We start from the raw sequence: 21,360 nt of genomic DNA, 5'->3' as shown, positions 1-21,360 counted from the left end.
GTTGGCAAGGGCAGTGAACAGGGCTGATTGAAACTGGCAGCCTCAGTTGGCAGTGACAACAGAAGGGCAGCCGAAATGAGACACCCAGCCGGTGATGAAAGCTCTGCTGTAGTGTCAGTAATGGGCAAGGCCTCAGGCCAACATGTGAAGCAATCCATGCACTTGAGCAGATAAGCCCTACGTGGTGACGGGAGGGGACCATGGACATGGGAGAACCGTGCATCTGGGGGCCAAAAAGGAAAGGCAGGCGTGATGCTGTGCCTGTGAACTTTGACTAGCTGGCTTGAAGACAGGTTTGAACCAAGTGACAGACGTCGGCCTTCATGCCTGGCCAAAGGAAGTGAGCAATTATTAGCTGCTGTATAGACCTTATGCGAAATGCACTGCCATCTAGCGGTCGCCACGCGCGTTCCGCCATGTTGGAGGATAGCCGCCGCATTCGCAGCACACACCGGTACACGCTCGTCGCACGCGCTCGAGTTTCACCGTCCCCAATATGCCCACATACTGTTCAGTGTTTTGCTGTACGGGTCACAAAGACGTCCAGGGAAAAAAGCGCTTGATTTTAGCGCATTTCTATTTTTGGACTGCGATCCCCGACAACCGCAGCGCAAATGTTGGAGAACCGTCGCTACATGTCGAGGCATTGCGCAATGCATTTCGTTATCTCCATGCAGCTAATGAAATCAGAAATTGTAGGCACGAAGAAAATATCACACAAAAGCTGTTTTTCTCCTGCGATTTCCCGTGAAGTGCTGCGATTATCGGCCTCGCAAGAGAGTAATCATGATCAGCTGTTCAGTGGTACGGGTCGCGCTTTGTGTGAACCGTCGCTCCTAGCGTTATCCGCCGCAGCGATTTCATGCGTTAGTTTTAGTGCGAATATTTGTTTCGACGGAAGCACTAGCAAGGATTCACTTCATTTATCATGCAGCGCACCACTCCGAGGCTCTTCGCAAGGCTGCTCACCACTGGTACGAACTGGCCGCTCGCCGCACGAAGCGACTTTAAGCACTAGGGCAAACAAACAAATGCTGCATGAAGTTTTCAAGGAAAATGAAAGGAAAATGTTGCATGTTGAGAGGCCACTTTTTTGACACTACCAACATGAGCGTGAGGTTCACTATCGTTTGCTTTCGGCGCCGACGCAACACACACAAAACGCTACCAAAACAACAGCAATTCAAGCGGCATGCCCGTTCGCAAAAAGTATCGAACCAAATAAAAACTGACTCAAACTAGACCGAAACGCGCACATTTTTAGCCGTAAACGAAAACTGTAATTGCCTCGTACATTTCTTGGTCTTCGGCATCGGCAGACTGACGTAGGACTCCGTGAAAAACGTTCGGAAAGTGTTTTGGGCGCGTAATAAGTGTTTGCGAAGTCACTTGGAAACTTGGGCAGCAGAGACAGGTCGACTGTCCATTCAGTCATGTTTACAGGCTCAAGTGAAAGGAAATAAGACTTTCGAGCCAGCACAGCCGTAATGAAGCTATCGCAGGGCGCGCATAAATCCAGAGAGCAGAGGCGAAACGAGCTTCAGTCATCCTCCAACATGGCCGCTTTCCACTGGTTCTTCTTTTCTCCGATAGATGGCAGCAATTTTGCATAAGGTCTATTGCATGAATACCAGGGTGGCTACAGGGTATAGTTGATTGAAAGTTGCGCGATGGAAAACCTAAGGGGTGAGGGGCACCAGTGGATGTCGTGCATGTTATCAACATGGAGGGAAACTGAAGGGGGAAATTGACGAAGGGCAGGGACATAGATGAAGTACGAAGACGATGCAGCTCAGGGTTGTCGCGCTGGGTGGCTGTTGGCTTGAGCTGCCTGGTAAGAACGTCCAAACGGCCCTAATTGCAAGAAAACTGGAGGCTGCGATAGGAGCTTGAGGTAGAGCGGTAGCTGTACTGAGGCTGGGGGCCCGCGAATAGTCCGCAACTTAGTGAGTTTGGCGAGCTTGTTAAATGGCACGATGCCTGCGGCCGTGAGGACAAGGACCATATTCTGTGTAAGGAGAAACAACTCGCACAGCAGCTTGTGCTGGTCTGCGGTGGCTCCAAGCAGCTGGCGCATACAGTGGAGAAGCAATGGAGGGTTGCTGTCACTGAAATCTGTAGCGGCTGCTAGAGCCTGCTGTGCTCAGACTCTCACTTGCGGGCAATGATAGCTGCCTTCCACCTGTCGAAGGGGGGGACCATGTCCAGCATTGATGACATGTCCCGGCAACGTCGGAAGGATACGAGATGTAGGAGCCCGGTCTCCTGACTGGTCATAGGCCGTAGATGGTAGTGCACCCTGACCGACAGGCGCTGGGGATGTTGGGCCAAAATGGTGGCAGGTGGACATGCTGGAACGCTTCCAACGAATTACTGATAAGCCGGGCATTCTGGTGCACGTCGCCATTGGTAGGAGCCGCCGTGGTGGCTCAGTGGTTGTTGTGCTTGGCTGCTGATCCGAAAGACGCAGGTTCGATCCCAGCCATGGAGGTGAAATTCTGGAGGCCTGTATACAGTGAAATCTCGATACAACGAACTTCGCGGGACTCCCGCGAATCGTTCGTTAAACTGAAATATCGTAGTAACGAAATAATCGGAAACAAAAGGTAATAAATACGCCGCACAAAGAAAATTTCATACCTTTAGAAAGGGCTCTCGCGTTGGCCAGGCATGCATCAAATAACAACACAACAAGCACGCTTTCTTGTGTCTTTATTTAAAGAAATCGGTAATTTTCTTTTGGCGACTGTGGCACATGCTCCCCAAGACAAACGTTTCAACGTCGTCGAATTTCTCATGAACAGATTCAGGCACTTCGTCACAGCGTGCGATGAAAGCGCGAATCTTGCCAAACGACGCCAAAACATCTGAAGTTGATACAGCTTCGTCCGCATGGTCCGTGCGCGGCGGTTCTGCGTCGTCTTCCTCGTCATCCTCATCTCCTTGATCGCTCTCGCGCAAGCTGGTGACAATGTCTTCTTCGGTCAGCTCAGCTGATGTTAAAGCTTCGCTGTCGCATGCAACGTAGTCCGCAAAAGTTACTGACGGGTCTACGGACATTTGCTCAGCAATTTCGTCCCACAAGGCACCGCTTTCATCCCGTATCTCGTCGCTTTGTTCTGAGTGAGGCGGTGCGTTTGCGACTTAGCAATCTTCTGCCTGTGCCGACTTCAAAAGTCCAGCTTTCCGCCAGCAGTTTTTAATGGTGCACGCTTTCACGCTCCACCACGCTCCAGTGAGCATTTCTGCGGCTTGGCGGATGTCAACTGCAGTCGGGCGCCCGAGCCGGATGTTGATGAGCAGTCGCTGCACCAGCCGCTTTCGGAATTCTGCTTTAACACTTTTGATAATTCCCTGGTCTAGGGGCTGGAGCAATGCAGTGTTGTTGGGGGGCAAGAACTCCAGGCGCACATTAGTGAGGCGCACATTCACGATATGTGCGGAGCAATTGTCCACGATGAGGAGTATTTTCTTCCCATCCCTCCTCATCTGGTCGTCCAGCTTCACGAGCCAATTTGAAAACAACTCTCGCGTCATCCAGGCTCGCTTATTAGCCCTGTACTCGCATGGCAAAGACACTACGTTCTTTAGGCAGCGAGGGCTGGCATACTTCCCTATGACTAGGGGCTTCAGTTTTTTTGTTCCGAGTGCGTTGCAGCAAAAAAGGACAGATACCCGGACACGGGATTTCTTTCCGCCCTTGCACTTTTCCCCCTTAAAATTCATTGTTTTATCGGGCAGAAGCTGATAAAAGCAGGCTGTTTCGTCAGCATTGTATATGTCTTCCTCCGCGTATCCCTCGGCGATCTCTTGAAAGCGGTCGTCGCGCCAGGAGATTGCGCCTTCTTTGTCCGCAGCTGCCTCCTCGCCGGAAACCACTTGCCAAGTAATTCCTGACCTTTGTCGAAACCGAAAAAGCCAGCCGGAACTTGCTTCGAATCCGGTAATTCCAAACGCAACGGCGAATGAACGCGCTTTTTCCTGAAGCATCGGTCCGGACACCGGAATGTTCTGAAGCCTAACCTCCTTGAACCAAGCGAGAACAGCTTCGTCCACATTTTCATGATTGCCAAGCCGCAAACGTTTCCTCGCGGGATCAAGCTGGGACTGTCGATGAAGCTTGGTGATCTTTTCTCTGTCTTTTAAAATGGTAGCAACGGTCGACGGCGCAATGCCGCGCTCTTTGCACAAGTTCACCTGCTTTTTTCCGGCGTCCAGTTCATGGAGAATTTCGACCTTCTCCTTCAGCGAAAACTGCCGTCGCTTGTTTTTAACACGGGCACCAGCGGAGCTCATAGCCACGCTCTTCAACTCAGCACCACACAGAAATACGCGTCTTCGTGAAATTCGGACAAAGAACAGGTAGCGAGACTTCGCCTGCACCGCCGAGCTGCAGCACTTGCATGAAAACAACAGAACAAAAAAAAAATGGCGGAAGTCTAGTGGATGGATCTAACTTCCGGCGAGACACTGATGATGATGATGATAGCTACAGCGCTCATGCGCTGAAACGAACTCATTTTAATTTTCAAAAAACTTCGTAGTAACGAGGTCCGTTTCTACGGAGGAGCAAATAAATTACGCACGTTATTCTGAAATGTTCGGTATTTTGAAATTCGTAGTAGTGAAATATTTTTGCATTGAAAATATAGGCATTTTGGCGGGAATTTTTGAAATTTTCGCAAATCTGAAAAAATCGTTAATGCGGCGTTCGTTGTAACGAGATTTTACTGTACTGTGCAATGTCAGTGCTCATTAAAGAACCTCTGGTGATCGAAATTTCCGGAGCCCTCCACTACGGCTTCCCTCATAGTCTGAGTCGCTTTGGGACGTTAAACATCCCCATAAAACAAACCAAGCCATTGGCAGGAAGGGTAGAGCCAGCGACAGCCATGGCAGAGGGGGTGGAGTTGCGTGTTCAACGCCGGGTCGCCATATCTGTTGGGAGCTACGGCAGGGAAGAACCAGCCCAAACCTTGTTGGGTTTAGAGCTAATCTTTGTTCAGCTGCACGTGCTGCAAGGCCTGGGGCAAAGCTCTCTGTTGACTGGCACGCAGTGAGTTGTGGCCTGCACTCAAAGGGCGCTGCAAGGGATATCTAAGTGTGGGACACTTATCATGAACTAGCTCAGTGGTGCACTTTAACTGGCAGCTTCGAACATGGATCGTTGCAACTTTCCTCTCTGGCACTTGCTGTGAAAACACAAATCTGACTGAAAACACAACTGAAAACACAAATCTGACATCTGTCATGGCAACATCTGTTAGCAAGTAAGAGGTGTGGAGAGAAAGCCACTTCTTCCGATTGCGTGATGACATGGGCTGAATCACACGAGTTGGCAGCGGTGGCTGTCGAAAAGTAGTTATTGCTGTTATCCGCAATAAATGAAGGCTTCAAAAGACTGCGCAATGGTTTGTTGCTGCTTTGTGAGGGGCTGTGTATAGCTTGACATACAGTCGACGACCGAAAATTCGGACGCCTGATTTTTCGGACATGCTTGATTATTCAGACTTTTTCGTGGCACCGCGACATGGCCCATAGAGCCAGTGTGTAAGAGCACTTGAAATTTCGGACGCACCGCAACTGACCACTCGATTTTTCGGACCTTGTTTGCACTCGCCGCCAGTACCCAAGCTGCCATATAATGTGTACAGTGGAACCTCATTAACTAAAACTGCAGGAGAGATCGAAAACTTGATCAAACAAAACGAAATTCAAGCTTAAAGGGAGCCTCTTAACTTGCGACGCTGAAATTCTGCGCGAGTCGGCATATTGCGCTCGCGTGTTGTCGAATTCGTACTGTTCTTGAATGTCTTCCACCGCTCGAACTTGAACCCTAGTCTGAGTTCATGGAACTCATCTGTGCCAAGTCTTTCGTCCCGAATATGGAACACGAATACGATCGCGGAGGCTACGCGCGCGCGCCATGGCCTCCACGATTGAAGAGCGTTTTGGGCGCGGCGCCGGAGTAGATCACAGTGGCCAAGGCGCGCGCCGTGGCCTCCGCGATCTGCTCCGGCGCCGCGCCTTTCGCGGAGGCCACGCGCGCGCACAGGAGCTTCCAAGTGCCGTCTATGGATGGCGCCCGAGGCCGTGATCATCACCATCAACTTTTTTCTCTACCGCGATTTTCCACTATTCACATCGGCATCAGTATCGCCAGCTCCAGCCTTTTGTGGCGTCTTAGCACGTTCCCCGTGATTGTGGCTATCGTGTGCTGCCGCCGAGCTTCGCACTTTTAACGCGATGGGCAAGCACCTTAAGCTACACGGCTGGGAGTTAGCTGTCGAACACGGTAAGCGTGCGGCAGGCAGGAAATTCGACGTGGCTGAGAAGTGCGTCCGATGATGGTGCAACCAAAAGAGAAACACAAGCTGCAAAAACCGCACTTTCCGAGGCAAGCCGTGCGAGTTTCCCGAACTGGAAGAAGAGCTGCTCCTCTATGTGATGGAATTCGGAACAACGGCTGCGCGTTGACAGCGTACATGCTGCGCGGCTTCTTTTGGGATGAGCGTGCACCAGAGCACAGCACCAGCTCAAGAATCTAAATACTCCGCGAGTGACGATTGAACGTAGAATAAATGTCGCTCATTCCCTGGTTGGTGTGTTTTTACTTAAAAAACTTTTTTTTGGACCGCACCCCCAGAATTGGCCCTCGAATGTGGAAAAAAAAGTGCGGTCCTTATACGCGTTTATACGGTATGTCGCGCGGCGAAATATAGTCATGAGGAGCTTTAGAATGTGTGCAATACAATTAGCCGCTTTCTGCGGCTTACTGGTATTAAGTTCGTGATTTTTTTGGTGGAATTTGATTTTCCGGACTGCCCGATTTTTCGGTCGTTCTGTTGTCAGCCTCTACTTATTTGCTCATGTTCAGCCTTGCATTGTGGGTTTTAACAAAGGCCACCTTTTCTTGTTCTTCCGTTGCAGGTTGGAGGTGTGGCCGGGCTATGTACAGTCTGTAGCAGAGTATGAAGGAGGGCTTCTGCTAAATTGTGACGTGTCATTTCGTGTCTTGCGCAACATCACTATACGGGAAGTGTTGTGAGTAGTACAGCCATGCCCATTTCCCCGCGTTCTCTTGTGGGTGTGCTCCATTCAGCAAGAGAAAACATGCTGTTTTGTTAGCTCAGTGCTCTCATGAAGAGACAAAGCACATGAGAAGGTAACATTCTCTGGGTGTGCTTTATGTTCTCAGATTGAAAATTCTTCAAGTGTGCTTAGCATTTGTTATTGACGTTTGACTCCAAATGTGCTTAGCATTTGTTATTGTCATTTGACTTCAAGTGTGCTTACCATTTGTTACTTCTCCTTCAGCCATTTGCAAAATTGGCTTCAGCCAGTGCAAAATTGCAGCAGTAGGTAGATTTGTTGCGCATAAATCACAATCGCTGACTAATTTTACGGGCTCTGCAGGACCTGAATATTGGTTCGCAATAATAAAATGATCCGATAAATCTTCAGAAAATCACATTGCTGAGGTAAACTCTGTTTGAAAATAATTGCTAATTTTGCCCTCTGTTATGTTCCACCGACAAGTGGCAATGTCAGCTTGTATTTGAATCAGTCACACTTCTGTCATGCCTGGACTGCAGGCGTCAACGCCACACTGCAAGCTACTTGCACCATTTGCGTGGCCCACAGGTCAAGCTGCAAACCATGTCATGAGCGGGTAAACAGTCTTGCGGCAACTGTGCTGCAGTGCACGCCCGTTGCTGGTGCGCTGTACAAACAGGCTCTGTGCTAGATGTTGGCAGACCCTTGTGGCAAGGAGCATGGTTGCGCAGGATTGCTCTTCCGTCCCTGGGAAAGAAGTCCGTTTCCAGGTAGCTGGGCAGACCAAGAGAGAGAACAGGCGGGAAGCGGTCAGCTCTGACATGTTCCAACGGCACCGCCTTTCCCTGCTCCTCATTGTATGAGTGGCGATGGATGCTCCTGCTGTAGTGTTGTCATTGCGATGGCACGGTTTTCTTCGTACGTTGTTTCTTGCACTACTGTTGCTGCACAGAAAGTTTGAGTGTGTGCCATTCGCTCAAGTGGCAGCAGAGGCTAAGAAATTTTCATGTCTGTCCAAGCCAATCTAATATGGCAGCAGAGGCTAAGAAATTTTCATGTCTGTCCAAGCCAATCTAATATGGCATCTTGACAGTGAAAGCGCTCAAAAGGACAAGGACGACAGAAAAGGAAAGACATACAAAGCGCTTACTTTCAACTGATTTTATTTAATGCGAAAAACAACTTTATACTCATAGTAATCACTTGCGCATGCTTACAAGAACATTACCAACGAGTGATAGGCGGCCCGTTCTTTCAGACAACCGGCATTCCCGATGTAAGATAGGACATCTCTTTATCCGACACCAAAATTGACGGAGCGCTTACGCAATCATCGCCCGCTCGTGCTATCTCAAGAGCCTCCACAATCTCTCTTGTTATTTGACATCTGCTTTTAAAAAGTACCTTACACCTGTGAAAATCGGGACGGCAGCCTTCCTTGCTTTTCTTGCTTTTCCATTTGCACTTAAGACAATGGATACTCAAGTGCCCACCTCTTTTGTTTTCCACGTTGTAACTATGCTCTCCTAACCTCTCGTTTATGCATCTTCCCGTCTGTCCTATATAACATTTGCCACATGTCAAGGGCACCCTGTACACGACGCCTTCTACGCATCTGACGAATGGCTTTTGGTGCCTGATTGTGCAAGCAGCCTTTCCCTGGTTTCCAGAAGTGCTTTTCTTGCATAGGGCGCTGAACTTATTCGGGGCTGAAAACAAAACGTTTACGTTTACCCTGTTGCCAATTTTTCTCAGGTTATGTGATAGCCTATGCTTATATGGAATAACAGCCAATTTTCTTTTTTCAGTTGTCTTATCCTGCTCTTGCTGGGTCGTAGTTTTCCTTTTTTCCTCCTGACCAGTCCTTCGGCCACTGATACCAGCAAATGAAGCGGATAACCCGCGTCTTGTAATCTTTTTGATTGCAGAAACAGGGTCTCCTCAGTCACATGAGGGCATGACTTTTTTATACAGTTTAGAAACCCTAAACGAACTATGTTTCGTTTTATGAGCTTAGAATGCGCAGAAGTGAAAGGCAAAGGCATTTTTCCTTCCCTAGGATGATAACTCCAGCAAGTGTGATTTTCTAAAAACTTTAACCTGATGTCAAGAAATCGTATGCTATTGTTTTCAGGCAGCTCATGTGTGACGACCAGTGGAGATAAACAATCTGAAAAATGATCTAAAATACGTCCCACGACCTCATCGTGGGGGATACAAGTGGTGTCTAAAAATATTAAAAAATCATCAACAAAACGAAAGACCTTAAGCACTCCTAGTGCTTCAAACCGGGCAAAAGCCTTTGGTCACATTCAGATAAAAAGATGTCACTTAAAATAGGAGCAACACTGGATCCTATGCATATTCCTTGCTTTTGTAAAAACAGGTCATCGTCCCTCTTAACAAATGTAGATTTAAGATAGGTGCTTAACAGCTCCAAAAAACCCCCAACGCTCACACCCACAGAATTCTGGAAGGCAACGACACCAGCTTTCTCTATACATCCTTCTACACACTGTAGCAAACCATTTTGGGGGAGCGAATAATACATATCTTTTATGTCGACTGAGAAAGCAACCAGATTCTTCCTTTCAGTTTTTTGAAGAAAGGAAATCACACTTTCTGAATTTTTTATCAAGAAGGGATCATCAACAACAATTTGCTTTAGACTTTTTTGCAGAAAATCAGAGACTGACTTTTGCCAAGTACCCGCTTCCGAAACAATAATTCTTAAAGGACAGTCGATTTTATGTGTCTTGGCGGAAAAAAACATTTCAAGATTCACACCTTTGTCTTTTTCTACAGACTGAGCTAGACGGATTAGATTCAAAGAGACACACAGCTTCTTCGCTTTTGATCTTATTTTTGAAAGATTTACACCTTCTTGCCTGTCAAAAACGTTCTCGACAGCAGAATACACTTTTTCTTGAAACATGTTCCGTGGCATCACAGCAAAACCACCTTCCTTATCGCAAGGAAGAAGACATAAATCGTCGCGCTTTAGGAAATTCGAAACGTTTCTAGGGAAAACTAGACGCCTGGTTTGCGAACACTTCCTTAAAACGTCAACACCCTGAGACACACAACTCCCTTGCTCACACATAGGTGCAAGTTTCGATACCTTTCGGACCATGGCCAACAGTTCCGGTTTTGAATTCTCTTGCTCAACGGCGAACTTAGGCCCGAGCTGAAGCGTCGCAAGTGATGCGCAAGTGATTACTATGAGTATAAAGTTGTTTTTCGCATGAAATAAAATCAGTTGAAAGTAAGCGCTTTGTATGTCTTTCCTTTTCTGTCGTCCTTGTCCTTTTGAGCGCTTTCACTGTCAAGATGAAAAACCAACTCGCCCACTCAATTCCATTATTCTAATATGGCAGCAGAGGCTAAGAAATTTTCATGTCTCTCCAAGCCAATCTAATATGGCAGCAGAGGCTAAGAAATTTTCACGTCTGTCCAAGCCAATCTAATATGGCAGCGGAGGCTAAGAAATTTTCATGTCTGTCCAAGCCAATCTAATATGGCAGCGGAGGCTAAGAAATTTTCATGTCTGTCCAAGCCAATCTAATATGGCAGCAGAGGCTAAGAAATTTTCATGTCTGTCCAAGCCAATCTAATATGGCAGCAGAGGCTAAGAAATTTTCACGTCTGTCCAAGCCAATCTAATATGGCAGCAGAGGCTAAGAAATTTTCATGTCTGTCCAAGCCAATCAAATATGGCAGCAGAGGCTAAGAAATTTTCATGTCTGTCCAAGCCAATCTAATATGGCAGCAGAGGCTAAGAAATTTTCATGTCTGTCCAAGCCAGTCTAATATGGCAGCAGAGGCTAAGAAATTTTCACGTCTGTCTAAGCCAATCTAATAGCACATTGAATCCAAAATGCGCATGTCTGGTGGTAAAGGATTGGCCTGGCTGAAGCAGTGATGCTGCTTGGGGCTAGTAACAAAAGTTGGAGGATGCTTAAGCTTCTCCTTTGAGAGTGAAACGCGACAGCGTGTCGCAGCCTGCCAGGGACTCCGCGGAACACCATCGCCCGTTTGGCGCGATGCCTTGCCGTTCGACAAATCGCCCGGAGTCTCTAGGAGGCGTCTCAAAAAACCCGAAAAACGCCAGCATAGCTTCCGCCGAAGGAACGGGCAGCAAACCACAAGCTTCGTGGTGAATGTGCCTTGGATGTGCGCTGCGGTGTTCGCCACTCACCGCGTGATTCCTGCGTCCCAACACGGCCCCACTGCGCCCGAACGAGATGAACGGGAGGCATTGCCATCGTGCGCTATCTGTTGGGGCAGTGGCATATATTGTGAGGAGGAGGGAGTGGTTTTAGTGGGTGCCACGGTACGTGTGTGCAAAGCGGGAGAAGAAAAGTAGTGGAAACATACCTTGCTACTCTCTTAACTGCGACTTCTGCAATTTCAGTGCTCATAATTACTGATATACACCGCAGTACATGTCCCTAAAGCACCCTTCTAAGACAACACCGTATTCACTAGACTCGCCTTTGTTCATTGCAAACCATTCAGCTGGCATGGCAGAGTGGTTAGCGTGCTTGTCTCGCACTCTGGAGGCCCTGGTTCGATTCCTAAACTCGACCAATTTCCTTCTTGGTTTTATTTACTAATGCTTCTGGGATTTTTCGCTCACGGCCAACGTCGCTGCCATCGGCTTTTCTGCAACACGGGGCCCTTAACTCCAATGCGTTGATATAAGTAGGCCCTCCCCAATTTGTTGCCCACACCTCACCCCCCCCCCCCCCCCCCCCTTCCTCGCCAAAAAAAAAAAAAATGGCTGCTTAAGTCTACTCAAACCCCACCCCCTCCTGCCCTGTCCCGGCGCTGCACTTTGCTTGCTGTGTGGTGTCCCGCAGGATGATATGGTCAGCTATCTGAAACCAGTGGAGGTGAGAAACAGAAAGCTGCGCTCGATCCTGCCCTGCACACTCGTAGTATGGCCCAACTGACTAAGTGAACCAAACTACCATCAGTCCTGTGGTTTCGGATTATGGTGCGACATGCACCCTGGAGATTATTGGAACCTTGCGAAAAGCAAGAAGCTGCGCTCCATCCTGTCCTGCACACTCATATTGCGGCCAAACTGACTAAGTGTTTTGTTGCAACGCTAATGAACTTTAAAACTTCTCTCATTTCGTAGTCTCAGTTGGGGAGATTTCAGTGGGTGCATTCGGAGGTGCTAGCTTTTTGCCAATGAGCATCATTGCCCAAGTGGAAATGGACTTGTTCGCTTCATGCGATGGTTACATTGTTCGGAGCATGACCTGCGAGCGCATACCGTCTGGCATCGTGGTGTGAGGTGGTGCGTATATGACAAAAACATGACCGTGGCTCAGATAGTCTGATGTCGCCAGCAGATGAAATTTATGGAGTGGTGAAGTTTTAAATTTTTAAAGGTGGTTTTTCGGAGAAAAGTGATTCTTTGGACGGTTTGATTATTTGAACCATTTTCTGGGTTTTGCCAAATCTTAAAACCACTCAGTGACCGTATCCCAAAAAATCTAACTTTCGGATTCTACCAAGTATGAAATATTGGTTGTGTGTATGTAACCTACCGTGAGGTTCATGACTCTGCTGCAACAAAGTCTGAAAAGTTGCACAGTCTGTATTATCGGGGTCCAAAAAATGGGCCGACTACTGTATGTACTAGTAAAGTGCTTGTGTTCCCACCTGTGATTACGCATGTATGCCCTCCACCCTGCTTCTCTTTTTAGGTTTGATGTATACAATTCTTATCCACGAGAATACAAGGACAAAGCTATTCAAGCCGTTGTGGGTGCAGTCGTTATGACACGCTACAATTTCCGCACATATCGTGTGGATGACATTGCGTGGGACTTGAAGCCAACCTCCACTTTCCTCTTTCACAATGACGAGACGATCAATTACATCGAATATTACAAGTAAGTAGCCTCTGGTCATAGTCTGTAGTCGTAGGCATCCTATTAGCACTTACTCGAAGGTTCCAGTTTCTTAGTCTTCTGTTACAGCAAAATCAGCAGATGCTTATTATAGAGTACCTAGCTGTACATTACGAAGTGCTGTAATGTTGTGAACTAGTCCTTGTGTAGCTCTCGTAGAAACCTGTGCAATGCAAACTGAGCTCCTATGTTACAGTTGTGATGGGGATGGCATGCTGGCCGAAGCTTCGTATTGATTCTTGACTGCCGCAGCATTTGGCAGCTTCCAGTGCACTTCCTTCCGGGTGCCTGTCATGTAGTGCTGTGGGAGGCTTTCTAGTTTGTTGAATTGTAGTTGCTCAGTGTAAAGGAATGACACACCTAAAGCCTGGATTCACCTGCTGGCCACTGAGAATATGGTGCACATAGGTCGTGTGGCATGGCAAAGTGGGCCCCGTCAGGACTGTGCCATGGGTGGTCATGTGATCCAGGAAGGATGCAGTAGCTGCTTGTGTAGAATATAAGGTGGCATAGCTAATTCTCACTTCTTCACCCATGGTAGGGCGAAAAGTGAGGGAGCATTTCTTGAAACAATTTCCCTAGTAGGAGGCCTGTGATTTTCTTCTGGGTTGCCAAATGGCAGTATACTAACAAGCCTGCCATTGCAAAGCATTCACTCATACTTTTTGGAACAGTGTGGGGGCTCGGCAGCACAAAAACAAGGGTTGTCTTTGCAAAAATGGTATATTTTGCTGGCATAAACCATAAACCGTCTGTAACGTTTTTTTTTTTTTAAGTGGCAAGAAATGAATCTAATGATTTTACGTACTTTTTTTTTTACGCGCATAATTTTACAATTTTTTGCGCGCAGAAGATTGTGCCCTTCTTAATTTACTGCTGCTCCTAATTAAAGCTTTGACACGACAGAAGGGTCTTGTACCCATTCAGGGGATGGTGATAGAAGCTGCACAGGTTTTAGTTTACTCAAGTGAGACTGTGATTACCTGTTTGCAGCAGGAACAAAAAAAATTGCGGGAGACGAGAGGTGAAGATAGAAATTATGTGTAATGGAATAAAAAAAAAAAGCAATAATCATGTTTTTGTGCAAAACACTAAAGGCCATGAAGCAGCCCATAAAATCAGAAAAAAAAAAGTATTGAAAGAGATCTAAAATAAATTGGATTCATCTGAAACAAAGATTAAACGTAGATGGTCATTGCATAGCAAAGACAGACGATCTGAAACAAAAACTAGACAAAGTTGCATGGGAAAATTGGGGTGCAGCAAGCAAGCAAAAAACAAACAGACCATCATGCTGAAGAGGTATACCAGGTGAAATAAAGCAAGCTGTGCAATTAAACTATGAAATAAGAGTGCTCACCAACGAAACTAGTAGCATGAGTCGCACTGCTGCCGGGTTTTGAAGGCTGCTTAGACAACTAGTCCGTTTACCACGCGGGTTCTATCCCGGCCGCGGCGGTTGAATTTCTTTGGAGGAGAAATTCGAGGCTCATGTACTGTGCGATGTCAGTGCACGTTAAAGAACCCCAGGTGGTCGAAATTTCCAGAGCCCTCCACTACGGCGTCTCTCATAACCTCAGTCGTTTTGGGATGTTAAACCCCATAAACCAAACCAAACCAACCACTTTGCCTAGCGTAACGAATGCACTAAACACCGCCTTTTGGTAGCAGGTTTGACTTAGATGAGCAGTGGTACTCTGTTTCAAGACCCTCCCCACCAGCTTCAAGGGGTTGCATTGAGAGTGCATTGCAACCATTTCCAGAGGTGTAGAGCGGCCACAACCACAGAACAAGTGTTCTGTTCTGGCAAATTTAAGGGGCTAGTCTCTCGCAGATTCCTACCTACCCAGGTGCCCTATTGTTGGGATAGCTGGGCCATTTCTCCCGTTTCGCCCCTCGCGGTGGCTCAGTGGCTATGGCGGTCGGCTGCCGACCCAAAAGACGCGGGTTCGATCCCGGTTGCGGCATTCGAATTTCAATGGAGGCGAAATTCCAGAGGCCCATGTACTGTGCGGTGTCAGGGCATGTTAAAGATCCCCGGGTGGTCAAATTTCCGGAGCCCTTCACTATGACGTCCCTCATGGCCTGAGTTGCTTTGGGACGTTAAACATAAACCTAAACCGTTTCTCGTGTTGCACTCAGCCCAGTACTGTGGCCACTGGCCGTTCCTCATATCACCCACGTGTTGGGCGATACGGGCTCAGCCGGTTCAACTTGAGACTGTGACCGACGGGGTAGGTATATCATATGGATTTTCAGCTCTTCCCTGCATAATGAACCCTCCCCTCTAATTGCTAACTTTTCTGTGAAAAAAAATTAGGTTCATTACACAAGTAAAGGTGCTATTTTTGGCAGTAAAACCTCGGTAATTTGGACTTGGAGGGAATTGGGAAAATGTCCGAACTATCAGTGTCGGATTATCGAATGCCAATTCAGTATTCAGTTAAAGCCTGAGCACGAATATTTGGCTGATATTTTGTCGAGTTGGTCAGATCTTGACACGGGGCTACTTTGGGAGCCATGCCGAATTAACCGATGCTAGCCACAGGGCGGCCAAATAAGAGTTCCAATGCCATAGACATGCACGAGCACTTGGCGGGAATCCGACAACAGTCTGAACTTTCTGAATTAACAAGATTTTACTGTAAGTTGAATACCACTTTAGGCATTTTCAAAGTAATTTATTTTTCTGACACACAAGGTCATTACTTGAAAAAGAGTGTGCATTAAAGCTTTGTAACACTACTTGAAACAGCATCAACTATCTTTGAAAATGGCCATTGGAAATTTGGGGAGCCGATCTGCATATGGAGCTGACTTGTTTGTGTGGTGCTGGCCTTAGTTGTGGTTGCAGTGTTACACAGATGTGCTTTTAAGTAGTGACACCATGGACACCTGCTAGGTTGGAGGGCTCATTCTCTCGTTTCTTCCCGCATGTCCTCTCGTTAAGTTTTCCTGGGCATCATTGCCTTCAGCAGTGGACCCTCCTAGCATCAGATGTAATTTCGCTCCACTCTAGAAATGTAGGTGGGTGCGTGTGGGTGATTGGCGTGGCACCAAAGTCACACTGACCGCAGAGTGGATGAGAGGGCTGTGCGTTGGGGCGCTCTTCTGTACTGCAGGCCGATTGCCCTTTATTTGCGGTGAGACCCGTTTTACAGAGCCCCGCTTCCGGAGCTGAGTTTCAGTTCAATCTGACGACACGGTAAACACTACGCCAGAGGCATTGTGCGCCCTATATTAAGAACAAAGAGAACAAAGAGAAGCAAATGGTGGCCTCAGTTGGAGTGACGCCATGACCATCACGCGTCCCAAGTTTGAGCTGTTGGTTGTGCTGTGTGTGCACACCAGCTGTGGTTTAGGCTGTGCTATGGCTGACAAAGAAGCTCTTGCCCGCCGCCTTGCTCTGCAGCTTGGAAGTCACCACCACCTTAGAGAAGTCCTTTCTTTAGGCCTGTGTTATCCGTAGCTGTTCTTTGCTGTGTAAGCAAAAAAAGCTGCACAGCACAGTGCGCAGTAAACTGGCTTTCGCCGGAAATGTATGCTCAGCAGCAGCAGCTGAGTGCTCTTTTCAGCTGTCAGCTTCTCATGGTGAGAGGGGTGCCAGCAGGGAAGCTCGCTGCACGTTCCCACCATCCTTGGTACAGGATGGTCATTCTTTTTGCATGACTTGCATTAGGAGCCCCCCTCTGTTTTGCACCTAGCTGACGTGCCCTGCATTGATTGCAGTTGTAATAAATACGCCCCGAGTGATCACGCCTTGCCACCTACGGCGTCTCATCTTGATCAAAATGTCTATTATGAACGAGATTGACAAAAATTTAAAGATAACTTCTTTGTTACCAAATGTCTGTCGTGCCCAATGTGTGGTACAAAAGAGGTCCACATCATGGGAGATAGAGGATGGCAAACCAAGTGTGTGAAAAATGGTTCTTTTTCCCTATTGTCTATTACATCCGTGGCTCTTATAATGGGTTCAGCTGTACTGAGAGCAGCGGGCGTCTGCCTTTCAGTATGAGGCGTAATAGTGACAAAGCTTTTGAGAATGAGAACTGGAGTAGGCACAGGAATATTTTTCTTCGTCTGCCTTTCAGTATGAGGTGTAATGGTGACAAAGCTTTTGAGAACTAGAACTGGATTAGGCACAGGAATATTTTTCTTGAGTGCCTTTCAGTATGAGGCGTAATGGTGACAAAGCTTTTGAGAATGAGAACTGGAGTAGGCACAGGAATATTTTTCTTGAGTGCCTTTCAGTATGAGGCGTAATAGTGACAAAGCTTTTGAGAATGAGAACCGGAGTAGGCACAGGAATATTTTTCTTCGTCTGCCTTTCAGTATGAGGTGTAATGGTGACAAAGCTTTTGAGAACTAGAACTGGATTAGGCACAGGAATATTTTTCTTGAGTGCCTTTCAGTATGAGGCGTAATGGTGACAAAGCTTTTGAGAATGAGAACTGGAGTAGGCACAGGAATATTTTTCTTGAGTGCCTTTCAGTATGAGGCGTAATAGTGACAAAGCTTTTGAGAATGAGAACTGGAGTAGGCACAGGAATATTTTTCTTCGTCTGCCTTTCAGTATGAGGTGTAATGGTGACAAAGCTTTTGAGAACTAGAACTGGATTAGGCACAGGAATATTTTTCTTGAGTGCCTTTCAGTATGAGGCGTAATGGTGACAAAGCTTTTGAGAATGAGAACTGGAGTAGGCACAGGAATATTTTTCTTGAGTGCCTTTCAGTATGAGGCGTAATAGTGACAAAGCTTTTGAGAATGAGAACCGGAGTAGGCACAGGAATATTTTTCTTCGTCTGCCTTTCAGTATGAGGTGTAATGGTGACAAAGCTTTTGAGAACTAGAACTGGATTAGGCACAGGAATATTTTTCTTGAGTGCCTTTCAGTATGAGGCGTAATGGTGACAAAGCTTTTGAGAATGAGAACTGGAGTTGGCACAGGAATATTTTTCTTGAGTGCCTTTCAGTATGAGGCGTAATAGTGACAAAGCTTTTGAGAATGAGAACTGGAGTAGGCACAGGAATATTTTTCTTCGTCTGCCTTTCAGTATGAGGTGTAATGGTGACAAAGCTTTTGAGAACTAGAACTGGATTAGGCACAGGAATATTTTTCTTGAGTGCCTTTCAGTATGAGGCGTAATGGTGACAAAGCTTTTGAGAATGAGAACTGGAGTAGGCACAGGAATATTTTTCTTGAGTGCCATGATTCTGTATAGGTGTTCCTGGTTTATGTGATCACACCGTAATGCTGAAGAACCAAAGAATGCACGGTCAAGTTCCTAACAATGTTGTGAAGTTTTCTCATCATTCTATTTAGATTTGCGTTTCCTGCTGCTTTGCTACGCCTGGCTTATAGATGAGCCAATAACAAAACCAAGTCCTGACATTGCATTTCATGCTGGGCACCCATTTCTCATGTGATATATATACCTTGCAACCCTGCAGGCGGATCTACGGCATTGAGATCCAAGACTATGAGCAACCACTGCTCATACACAGGGACAAGCCCAGGAAAAATGCACCTGTAAGTTATCTGACATTGTATTAATGTTGGATGGTGAAAGCAGATAGGGTTGCCCCCTTCCCGTTCTGGGGTCCCTGGTCCTCATCATCATCATCAGCCTGACTACGCCCACTGCAGGGTAAAGACCTCTCCCATGTCACTCCAATTAACCCTGTCCTTCGCCAGTTGCGGCCACCGTATTCCCACAAATTTCTTTATCTCATCCGCCCACCTAACTTTCTGCCGCCCCCTGCTACGCTTGCCTTCTCTTGGAATCCACTCCGTTACCCTTAAGGACCAGCGGTTATCTTGCCTTCGCATTACATGCGCTGCCCAAGCCCACTTCATCATCTTGATTTCAACTAGGATATCATTGACGCATGTTTGCTCCCTCACCCACTCCGCCCTCTTCTGATCTCTTAGCTTTACACCTATCATTTTTCTTTCCATAGCTCGCTGCGTTGTCCTTAACCTAAGCTGAACCCTCTTTGTTAGCCTCCACGTTTCTGCCCCATAGGTGAGCACCGGTAAGATACAGCTGTTGTATACTTTTCTCTTGAGGGATAATGGTAAACTGCCATTCATGATCTGAGAGAACCTGCCATATGCGCTCCACCCCATTCTTATCCTTCTAGTTCTTTCCCTCTCATGATCCGGATCTGCGGTCACTACCTGCCCTAAGTAGACATATTCTCTTACTACTTCCACCACCGCGCCGTCAATTGCAAACTGCTGTTCTCCTGCTAGACTGTTGAATATTACTTCGGTTTTCTGCATGTTAAGTTTTAGCCCCATCATTCTGCTCTGCCTGTCTAATTCATTGATCATGCTTTGCAGTTCATGTCTTGAGTGACTTAGCAAGGCAATGTCATCAGCAAATCGCAGATTACTTAGGTATTCTTATAATATAGAGCGTGCTTCTATTTTTCTTGCAACGCTTACTTGGTGGCCAGAGCTTAAAAATTCAGCGGGCCCTTTTTCCGTTTGCCCCCCCCCCCCCCCCCCCCCCCCTCCACAGGAGGCTGAGGATCCACGGCTGGTGTGTCTTGTGCCCGAGCTGTGCAGCATGACAGGCCTGACAGATGACTTGCGCTCGGATTTCCATGTCATGAAGGTGAGCACTCTGCAACCAAAGTTGCCTGCAAGAAGTCGTGCCTTGTCTGGGAGTATAATGTTAAAAATTTGTGAAGCTTTTTGCTAATGCCTTTGAGAGGATGGGGGGGGTTTCTGGTATTTCCTGGATGTTGACAGTTACATTTCATTGGAATGCTGTAAATTTCCAATCTAGGTGGAGAGAAAATTTTGTCGTTTCAGGGTGTTAAGGCCCACAATTTACAATGAAGCAGAGTTTAAACTAATGGGTGTCAGTTTACATGGTGAGACTGGCATTCATTACGGTTAGTCATTTGACACAGGTCACTGTATTCCAAATGCATGAAGATGAAGCAGCAAAGTGCCAAGGAAATATATGGCTTTGAGGTAATGAGCTGGTAGTCCTCTTTGAAGCAAGAACACATACCCACAATTCACACATAATACTCACAAACTCAGAAAGTTCTGCACTTGCAGGTCTTTGTTATGTGCAGTATTTATGTTCAGACTTGAAGGACAGTTCAGAACAGAAACCAAATTGAAGATAATTGTAGGTGAAATTGCCGATAGTTGGATACAACATAGGTCTGCAGTGAAGCTCCGCCCACATTCAGGACCGCCGCACAGAATTCCTCCGTGACAAAAAACTAGTCCGTTGTTAAAACTTTTCTTCTTACCTGAACAAGTAGCTAAGCACAAGAAAAAGTTATGAGCTCCAAGAATTTTGATGCCTGGAATGGTATAATAGTCAAACATTAAAAAGTTGATTTTTGTTCCTGTTGTGATTGGCCAGTGGAGTTATACAGGACTCCACTGCAGTTTTAGCCTGTTCAGACTTTTTTACGACACCGCGACATGGCCCATAGAGCCAATGTATACGAGCGCCTGAAATTTTGAATGCACCACAACTGACTGCTTGATTTTTCGTACCTTGTTCGCACTCACCGCCAATACCCAAGCCACTATATAATGTGTACAGTGGAGCCTCATTAATTCAAACTGCACGAGAGATTGAAAACTTCATCAAACAAAATGAAATTTGAAGCTTAAAGGGAGCCCCTCAAAATTGCAAGGCTGAAATTCTGCACGGGTCGGCATATTGTGCCTGCATGGTTTCGAATTCGTACTGTTCTTAAACATCGTGTGCCGCACAAACTTCAACAGTCGTCATAGTTTGCGGAATTCATGTGTGCTGTGTCGTTCGTCCTGAATACAGGAAGAGATAGCAGCGAAGCGAATGGGAGGCCCGTCATCTGTGCACATGACGCTCGGGGAAATTGTCATGAGGAGCTTGAGGAGGAATGTACACAAAACTCCTTCCTCCCTTTCCTCTGCCATATTGGCATTAAGTTTGTGATTTCTTCGATGAAATTTGATTTCCGGACTGCCAGATTTTCTGGTCATTTTCGCAGTCCCTTGAGGGTCCGAAAAATCGGTCGTTGACTGTATATCAATGACTGTGCAGCACTTGCCTCCTCCTAAGTTTTCATCATCTTATTTTCCTACTTTGGGCCCTCTGTGTGATGAGCACACCACACCTCGTGCCGCGATGTGTTCACATTTACATCTGAGTTTCGTTCCATTATGTGTGTGCCCTGCTCACGCCTGACAGTTGTGAGGCTCACAACTTATGCATTTGACATGATGTGGTTTCTGGCAGTTGTGCACGCTGGCTCTATACACACTTTTCATTGTGTCATGGTAGCTAGTAACATGTCAAACTGCATTCGCATCATGAACAGTAGTCTGCTACAGCTGTAGTCTTTCAGACT

The 21,360-nt window shown here is 46.8% G+C and overlaps 1 protein-coding gene across 1 annotated transcript in view; it reads left to right on the top strand.

The window, feature by feature from the left end:
• The window catches only part of LOC149354207 (piwi-like protein 1), a 77,854-nt gene that overhangs the window by 27,633 nt on the left and 28,861 nt on the right, over positions 1-21,360 (top strand). Inside the window, exons 8-11 of the mRNA XM_089583164.1 lie at positions 6,931-7,044; positions 12,777-12,965; positions 18,439-18,517; positions 19,515-19,610. Of these exons, the coding sequence (XP_089439290.1) occupies positions 6,931-7,044; positions 12,777-12,965; positions 18,439-18,517; positions 19,515-19,610 (478 nt within the window). The remainder of the gene's footprint in view (positions 1-6,930; positions 7,045-12,776; positions 12,966-18,438; positions 18,518-19,514; positions 19,611-21,360) is intronic.

The sequence above is a fragment of the Amblyomma mixtum genome, chromosome 3 (assembly GCF_055824585.1).
Source record: "Amblyomma mixtum isolate Tamu chromosome 3, ASM5582458v1, whole genome shotgun sequence".
Lineage (NCBI taxonomy): Eukaryota > Metazoa > Arthropoda > Arachnida > Ixodida > Ixodidae > Amblyomma > Amblyomma mixtum.
This window is presented reverse-complemented; position numbering and strand designations above follow the sequence as displayed.